We start from the raw sequence: 8,157 nt of genomic DNA, 5'->3' as shown, positions 1-8,157 counted from the left end.
CCAATGCAATCGGTTGTCCCTTTTGTCAAAGAAAACGAAAATAAATTGTTATTAGGTTTTCACATCTGACTGTGCAGCTCATAGTGAGGGATTCTTTTAAAGCACTTAATTATCTGTCAACTATTATTTAAATAAATAAAGTGATATACGTAAATATATAGTAAAAGAAATTTAAGAAAGTGTGCTGGTAAAAATGTCTACAGTCAGAAAAGCAACCCATTCTGGAAGTTGGTACACAAACTTAGGTAAACATTGAGCAAATCTTTTTTTATTGGCGTATGCTATCATGGTATCAGTAAAATAATCAGTTTTATAGATAAATGTCTAATGGCTGAGAAGATGAGTCAGCTTCATCTTGGTTATTCGGAAACATACATAAATATGACAAAAGGTCTTTTAACGTGTATCTGATAAGTTAAACAATGCATGGGACATATGAAAGTATTCTAGCAAAGTATGTACATACATCCATTTACATACATATATAAAAGTCAGAGTGCAAACATATTTCTTCAATCTATGTATATGGTATTTCTCCAATCCTTAGAGAAATAATCGGTTTAGATGAACTAGAATTTTTGAACTAAATATACATATACCAAAATATTTGGATGATCTAAACTAGGTAGTTTATTGATATTCTGTGAGGTTTTGGCTCTGTCCTGAATGTGTAGATTTCATTATGTTATAAATATGATCTATACGTGTATATGAGGCTTCTGTAGCATTGGAAAGGCGTTTTGTTATTTCACTAATGGAATTACGTTGACGCTTAAGTTGCTCTAAACCATGTTGTAACTGCGAGCAAGTTTGGAAAAATTCACTCAATTCCGGTATATTTCCGAATTCGCCAGGATGGTTTTGAAATTTTTCACCCATTTCAGTTGTCAAACTATTCAGTGTATTATTATTGTAATGTTTTTCTAATATATCCTTCATTTCTTCGTTTAACTTTGCTGTACGATCCTGTTTACTAAGATTCATATCTTTAATGCGATTTTTGAGTGAACTAAAATTTATAGCTTGGAATCGTTCGCCCATAGTCTGAAAAAGCTCGTAACTTTGTTGTAAATCGTAACGCATCTTTTGTAGGTCGGTATCAATAATTGCACTTTGAGATTCATTGGAAGGTAGCTGCAAAATTTTGCTAGAAAGCATAGTTGACAAATGTTCAGCCGGTGTGGATGTCTTTGTTATGATATCACCATCGTCCACAGCCTCTGCGGACTTTTGTAGCTGTGAATGTGTACCTTCATTAGCATCCAATTTTATACCCTTCTTAGAATCATCTGGTTGTGAAGCACTAAAATGAAATTAAAACATTTTTTTTTTCTACAAACGCGCATTGGGGGTTCTCGATAATTTTTACCTGTTTTCACTAATAATTGAATTCAGTTCCTTCCGTATGATATCGTAAAGTGCATTGGAATTATCGCCCTCTGTCATTTTCTCCTTTTGTATTTAGTAGTTTTATATGCTGATTATTTTTTTCTATAAATTTTAAGCTAAATATACATATATATTTTTTAATTTTATTTTCAAAGATAGAATAAGATATACATAAACAAACGCGTTGCTAAGCAAAGTAAACATTTATTCCCTGGTTACTTTTTACAAAAAAACTTTGCTGGTGTATAACAGTTAATTTGAATCAGGAGTGGTAACAAAATACAACATTTTACAATCTTTGACTTTTACAGGATCTGAGCTGTCACGTCAGCTGGATCGCTGGCTGGGTGCTGCAGAACTTTCTCATGGTCCAGCTCGTGCAATTATTGCGCCGTATGTAAAAAAAATACTTGTAACTAAATTCATATATGTATGTCTAATAAAAATTTATTCTCTTTGCAGGCATGCAGGTTATACCTACTGTGGTGCGTGTGGTGCCTTCGCCTATCGACAAGTCAGTCCCGCCGTTGTGTAAGTTTGCTTAACTTTAATGACGCCAATAGTGATTAATACGTTTCATTATTAATTGCTTAGGAAACGAATTTTCATATTAGGTCCATCACATCATGTACGCCTGCGCGGTTGTGCTTTGTCCACTGCCAAGGTGTATAAAACTCCACTATATGATCTCACGATTGATACTCAAAGTAAGTGTCAAGTCCATATTTCGATATGTAGCATTTGGTAAAAAGTTTCTAATATTTTTTTTACCTATACATAGTCAATGCAGAATTGGAAAAGACTGGGCACTTTTCGTGGATGGACATGAAAACAGATGAAGATGAACATAGCATTGAAATGCATTTGCCATATATAGCGAAAGTAATGGAGGAGTAAGTTTATTAGCAACGTTTTTTCTTGTTTATTCAAATAATAGCAAAAATATTTGACATTAAAATTTCAGTTTTAAAGATCAGTTCACGATCGTGCCAATTTTAGTCGGTTCTTTGAATCCCGATCAGGAAGCTTTATATGGTGATCTCTTAGCAAACTATTTTACGGATCCACAAAACCTCTTCGTGATATCATCGGACTTCTGTCATTGGGGACATCGCTTCAATTACACATATTACGATCGGTCGTGTGGTCAAATTCACTCATCCATTGAGAAGCTCGACAAGGATGTAAGTAAATAGAATGATGACAGTTGATTATTTGTAATAAGTGAATTTCACCGTAACAGGGTATGGGCATCATCGAGACCTTAAATCCGGGTGCTTTCACTGAGTATCTACGGAAATACAACAATACAATTTGTGGCCGTCATCCGATCGGTGTGATGTTAAACTCTGTAAAAGCGCTACAAAATCAAGGCTACAGTAATATGAGCTTTAAATTTCTCAAGTATGCCCAGAGCAGTCAGTGCAAGGATATGAACGATTCCAGTGTTAGCTATGCATCTGGCTCATTAGTGTTTGAAGCTTAGAACATTCAGCAAATTGAAAATATTGAGATAATTTGCAAGTACCGACCGACATACGTACCCAAATCTCTGGCAGAATACTTCTACTTTAAAGGGTTTCCTGTATTTTTTTTTAACAAGCTTATAATAATGAAATTTCACCAAACTATATTTCAATAAATGTAGACAAGTGTAGCTTATAACAAACGTGTTTTACTTTTCAACAACTAATTTATATATTGCACGAAAAATATCAATACACACTATCGGGATAAAACAGTTAAAAAACGTAAATAAAGAAATCGCTTTAGTAATATTATATGACATACATACATATATGTATGTGTGCTTTTGCATTGGTTTGTATTTATGACAGTTTTACATTACAGAATACAGACAAGCGTACATCTATGCTTATACAACATTTTAAAACTACAAAAAAATATATATAGTACATGTTATATTTTAGGGTCTACATTGATTTTAAAATGTGATAGCTTTCGGCATGTTTGAAATATTCTACGATCATACATATTACTACTGGGAATGTTGGGCTGATAGACGCAATGTTTCGTAAATCCGAGCAGGCTGGCCTTGCCGTAACTATCAGTTTACCTGGGGCACATCTAAAACTTATTGATCTGCGAACGCATTTAGTAAACTACAGTTAACCAGATTTTGTATTTTTTTGTTTTTCAATATTTTTCTTCCTAGTTTCTACACTTATTTTATATATTTTAATTTTGATAGTTTTAATCACACATTTTTTTAACATTTTTGTACAACGTATGTATATTCTTTTAAACGAATGTTTTACTATTTTTAGTGCGGCTCAATAACGGTTATGCGGCCTTTGAAAACCTTTAATTTTTTATTATCCTTTACTGCATTGTGGAATTTAATTATATTAAACGAAAATATTTGTATGGAACTGTTTGTATGCTTCGTATGTAACACATACATAGGTATTGAGAACGATCACACAGCTAAAAACTCGCCGTATCTTACATAAATATCTTATTTTAACTAAAACATCAATTCTTTCTTTCTGATCATTGACACTCAGGCGCACATTTATGTGGAGAACACACAATGTTGTGCTTTTGAATTAGTTTTGATGCGATTACAGCATTTATGTACATAGGTATATATATATATATATATATATATGTATATGCGTAAATATATCTAAGTGTTAAAAGTAAATCGATAATGATTTTCACACAGCAGTTATCATCGCTTCGAAAAGCAATTAAAACAAACGTTTTAGGCATGGCTTTAAAATCCTATACCCTTGATACAGTACGAGACTGCAAACAGAAGCTTGGAACGAATACCAAGCAAGACGTGTACTTAAACGGCCGGGTGGTATTTTCATGATCTCTGGTATGCACGATGGATCCACTTTTCCCCATTTTTCCGCAATGCCATTAGCATGCCCAATACCTAGCGGTAGAAGGAAATTATATAGTTATTTATATTAGCTTAGAATATAGATGCACTCACCTACAACACCAACGACGCGCACTGGTCGTGGTATACCAGAACCATCGGTTGGCATTTGTGGTAAAGCTGCCAGCTGCAATGAATGGCAAAGAAATATATCACGCTCCTTCACAAATACTTCCGAGAACTCTGGAAATTCTCCAGCCATCTCTTGCATCAGCTTTTCGAGCAAATCGCGTTGTTTACATTCCTCCACTTCTTCGATACTTATAGTGTCGGTGGATGTGAGGCGCCATACCAGCTTCATTGTTTGCCACAAAGTAAGAGCGCGCAGCGCCCGATGTAAGGTGATGCGTATAGGTCGGTCGCCAAGATGTAGCATACATCCGGGAATTCTGTGTATTTCTTCGAATGCTCGCCGAAATTCACCGCCCGGCGCCATGCCCAAGTCCTTGGCGATTTGTGCACTCATTTGCAATAACAAGATGAAGAAAACGCCGTTAATATAACCGTGTGTCTGGATAATGCTTCGAATCTGTTTCGTCCGATAAATTTAGTGCTTTTTTATTTTTGGTATATATTATTTAATAAGATAATGCAAAATTACCTTAGCGAAATTGAAGTTTTTAGCTTCCTCTAACAGTGTTTTTTCGTCAAGTTTCAAGATATGTACACGTGACGGACATAGTTCAACCATCACCACATCTGGACGGACATTGCGTATAACCTAAAGTATATATATAAAGTTTATGGTTGTTAATGTATCTATGTCGTTACTGCTTCTACTTACATAAGAGACATCATCCTGCGACTCCTCACTGAAGTGAGCTGTGCCCACCAGATAAACTCTGCTACCGAATGGGGTGTCCAACACTGTCACCGTCGACGGCAAATTTTCTTCGAACTCTTCTATGGTGTCGTATATTTTTATTTCACGCTTGGTGGTGGGATGTGTTTCTTCCGGCACCGCATCATCAATGGCATTTGTATCACCACTAGCTGCTTTCGATTCAGCAGCAAATGCCTCAGCTACATCTACATTTAGTGTTTGTTTACTGGATTGAATGAGTGTTTCGGCTTTTTTACGACGATTCTCCGAAGATACAGTAGCAGCATTATCGGCAGTTTTTAAAGGAGAAATCTTTTGTTTTGCCCCACCAACAGTTTTAGATAAATTTTTTTGCTGATCACTGTCATCATTAGATTCGATTAGGAAAAAGGAATTTTCAGCTTCCTGCTCTTTAATTGAATTATCACTAATTTCTATAATTGACAAATCTGGATTATCCGTTTTAAATATTGTCTTATTTGCTAGTTGGGATTTTGGATCAACTTCTTCTTGTGATGCATTTGTCTCGGTGCTCTCCGACTGTATTAACAGCATACTGGCGCTAATGTTTTTATTCAAATCACGAGTGGCAGTAGAGCTGCATGATCCGGTGGTTGTGTTGTATCGATGTGAATCACTGCCATTTAATGTTGCATCGGTGGATACATTAAAATGTGAATTGTCATTGGCACTTCCTTAAATAGAAATCATATAGCGATATTGTATTTATAAATATGTAAAGCATGGAGAGATGTGCCTAATCTTGAAAATTAAAAAATAATTATAAATATTAAAATCTAATAGATACCGTCAAAAGATGTATAAGCGGTGAGATTCTCCAAGGCGCTCTCATATATGCTACTGCTACCTAGTGACGTGTCATTGAGTTGTCCTTTGCTTTTATTTCTAGCGCTTGATGGTGGTGTTTGGGAGTCTGCCCGAGACATGTCACGATTGGAAGATGTTGATAAGTTCATGTTTTGGAAGAATAGGTTACGTAAACAAATTCGGTTTTCGGAGGATATCTATATTTTTACTATATTTTTTGTTTAGCAATAACTGCAGTCTTACAACTATATTTTTACCATCAAAAACTGCAAAAAAGAAGGAAATATACTTTTAAACATAAAAAGTAAAGGTTTTAACATGCATGTATGATATATTGATCAAACAAATATTTTATTCTGAATTGATGTAGGGTGAGTTTTCATCATTGTTTATATAATGTTTAATTAAACCAAATAACTGCAATTAGGAAAGTCATACATTTTTGAAAATATTTTGTATTACAAAGATTATTTTCGTTTTTTCACTACCTGGTGATGAAATACATAGCTGTATGTATTTACTTACAATAATTCTGAACGTTTTGGCTTGTGCATAAAGCTTTGCAGTTGTGTGTACACGATTAACAAAATATAAATTATAATGCAAAATTTTTCAAAAAACCAAAAATTAATTGAAAATTTCTTTCTCGTCTTTGTACTCGTTTCTGATGCTTTGGAGATTTCTTCAATTTGTTATTACGTCGTTTGCGCTTCATCAACACGTACACAATTTTTTGACATTTGTTGACTTTCGGTATGATTGCCAAATTTCGGGTTCCGTCAAACTATATAACATTAAAATGTATATTTTAGTAACGTTAAAAAATTTGATGATACAAATTAAATATTATCATCCATTATAAGATGTATGAGTTTTGATAAAATTTTTTTTATGCGCACCACAGACATTTTTTGACAATATATTTTTCTTAATACATTTTATTTCAGTTTATATACATATTAGTCGTTTCAACAAATAATAAATCACAAATAATCGTATTTATTATAATACAAATGTTTAACGAGATGAATATGTTTCATTATAATAATCAAGTTTTATTTGCAATTATAAACTATTGCGAATGGTTTCTTTACAACACCTGTGTTTGACATATTTCTGCCAAAGCGAATATACAAAAACATTATACACGTGAAATTGTTTTGGAAAAGTGGTAAATTAGTTTTAAATTAAAATATTTAATCAAAGACGTAGTTAATAGTCTATTGAAATGGAAACTATAAGTCTAAAACAGCGTTTCCTTGAGGATAATCTGCAGTACAAAGAAATAAAAGCAAGCACTGAATTAACCACAATCGGCCAATTTCAAGACATCGATGAAATTGAGGATGAGATTTGGGTCCTACAATGCCCGAAAGGATATAATATAGAAGAAAATTTGCAAAATCAAAAATTAAAGCTCCCTGGTCGTACCAATTTTAATTCAGCTGAAGCTGTAGCAGTCGAATATGCAGAACCCGAGACACGTGCCTTTGGCTACTGCAATCGCAAAGGCCGTTACTCCCTGCGACTGTTACCAGTAAAGGGAAGCATTTTACTTCGTGATCGTTTAAAAGCATCTGAAGCGGTGACGTTAGAAAATGCTGAAGCATTATGCCCACCAGAAAGTCGCGTTCCATTTCCTGACATGATTAAGGTTCGTCATCCTTTGCATGGCCACCAATTCGACAAAAGCTTACGAATAAACAAATCCATAGCAGAACGTTTGAAAAAGGCGGATGAGATATCGGCGAAATTAACGTATGAGGCGGCTACAAATCGGACAAGTATGAAATCTCAAAATAGCAAGTTGTCCAATCAGAAGCAAAAATCCAAACCCATTTCTGCCGTAAATGAAATTAACTTAAGTGATGACGACGACGTTGAATTTCTCGGTGAAGTAAAGCCAAAGAAAAAGGAAAATAAACGGAAGCCGAACGATAGCACAATAGTAGAAGGACGATCGACAGCGGTGATTCCAAAGAAAAAGAAAAAATCCAATAAGGACGAAGAAGTCGCAAAAGAATTACAATGGCTTCAAAATATATAGATTACACTATATTTTTATTACAATAAATTCTTTTATTAAAATAAAAAAAAATGTTTACATATTCTATGCATAAGTTACATTGTTTTTTTTTTATGGCGGCATTAATATGAGCTGTTCACAATAGGCAGAATGACGTTCAAGATCTGTCCGAATAAA

General features: G+C 34.1%; 4 protein-coding genes across 4 annotated transcripts; 2 read left to right on the top strand and 2 right to left on the bottom strand.

The window, feature by feature from the left end:
- Positions 1-17: 17 nt before the first annotated feature.
- LOC105231908 (protein MEMO1) lies at positions 18-3,058 on the top strand. Its single transcript, XM_011213425.4, has 7 exons — positions 18-245; positions 1,701-1,782; positions 1,852-1,920; positions 1,984-2,096; positions 2,171-2,282; positions 2,354-2,573; positions 2,633-3,058. The coding sequence occupies exons 1-7, from the start codon at positions 194-196 to the stop codon at positions 2,873-2,875; spliced, it is 891 nt and encodes a 296-aa protein (XP_011211727.1). The 5' UTR covers positions 18-193; the 3' UTR covers positions 2,876-3,058.
- Positions 252-1,510, bottom strand: LOC105231907 (uncharacterized). Its single transcript, XM_011213424.4, has 2 exons — positions 1,370-1,510; positions 252-1,303 (listed from the first exon to the last, which is right to left on the bottom strand). Exons 1-2 carry the CDS (start codon positions 1,444-1,446, stop codon positions 631-633), a joined length of 750 nt encoding a protein of 249 aa, XP_011211726.2. The 5' UTR covers positions 1,447-1,510; the 3' UTR covers positions 252-630.
- Positions 3,059-3,167: 109 nt separating the features above from the next.
- On the bottom strand, positions 3,168-6,666 carry LOC105231910 (traB domain-containing protein). The gene is made up of 6 exons (XM_011213426.4): positions 6,480-6,666; positions 5,935-6,220; positions 5,088-5,821; positions 4,905-5,024; positions 4,358-4,832; positions 3,168-4,297 (listed from the first exon to the last, which is right to left on the bottom strand). Exons 2-6 carry the CDS (start codon positions 6,101-6,103, stop codon positions 4,104-4,106), a joined length of 1,692 nt encoding a protein of 563 aa, XP_011211728.2. The 5' UTR covers positions 6,104-6,220; positions 6,480-6,666; the 3' UTR covers positions 3,168-4,103.
- Positions 6,667-7,047: 381 nt separating this feature from the next.
- Positions 7,048-8,078, top strand: LOC105231911 (uncharacterized). Its single transcript, XM_011213427.4, has one exon. The coding sequence runs from the start codon at positions 7,183-7,185 to the stop codon at positions 7,999-8,001; it is 819 nt and encodes a 272-aa protein (XP_011211729.2). The 5' UTR covers positions 7,048-7,182; the 3' UTR covers positions 8,002-8,078.
- Positions 8,079-8,157: the final 79 nt, after the last annotated feature.

Source organism: Bactrocera dorsalis, chromosome 2 (genome assembly GCF_023373825.1).
Source record: "Bactrocera dorsalis isolate Fly_Bdor chromosome 2, ASM2337382v1, whole genome shotgun sequence".
In the NCBI taxonomy this organism is placed as follows: Eukaryota; Metazoa; Arthropoda; class Insecta; order Diptera; family Tephritidae; genus Bactrocera; species Bactrocera dorsalis.
The sequence above is the reverse complement of the archived record's forward strand: the minus strand, read 5'-3'. Positions and strand labels throughout refer to the sequence as shown.

Coding starts and splice junctions, on each gene's coding strand:
- LOC105231908 (XM_011213425.4), top strand. CDS start 194: ATGTCTACAGTCAGAAAAGCAACCCATTCTGGAAGTTGGTACACAAAC. Junction 2,097..2,170: donor TCTCACGATTGATACTCAAA/GTAAGTGTCAAG, acceptor ACCTATACATAG/TCAATGCAGAATTGGAAAAG. Junction 2,283..2,353: donor ATAGCGAAAGTAATGGAGGA/GTAAGTTTATTA, acceptor TTAAAATTTCAG/TTTTAAAGATCAGTTCACGA.
- LOC105231907 (XM_011213424.4), bottom strand. CDS start 1,446: ATGACAGAGGGCGATAATTCCAATGCACTTTACGATATCATACGGAAG. Junction 1,304..1,369: donor TCAATTATTAGTGAAAACAG/GTAAAAATTATC, acceptor ATTTCATTTTAG/TGCTTCACAACCAGATGATT.
- LOC105231910 (XM_011213426.4), bottom strand. CDS start 6,103: ATGAACTTATCAACATCTTCCAATCGTGACATGTCTCGGGCAGACTCC. Junction 5,822..5,934: donor CGCTTATACATCTTTTGACG/GTATCTATTAGA, acceptor TTTCTATTTAAG/GAAGTGCCAATGACAATTCA. Junction 4,298..4,357: donor GCGCGTCGTTGGTGTTGTAG/GTGAGTGCATCT, acceptor TTCTACCGCTAG/GTATTGGGCATGCTAATGGC.
- LOC105231911 (XM_011213427.4), top strand. CDS start 7,183: ATGGAAACTATAAGTCTAAAACAGCGTTTCCTTGAGGATAATCTGCAG.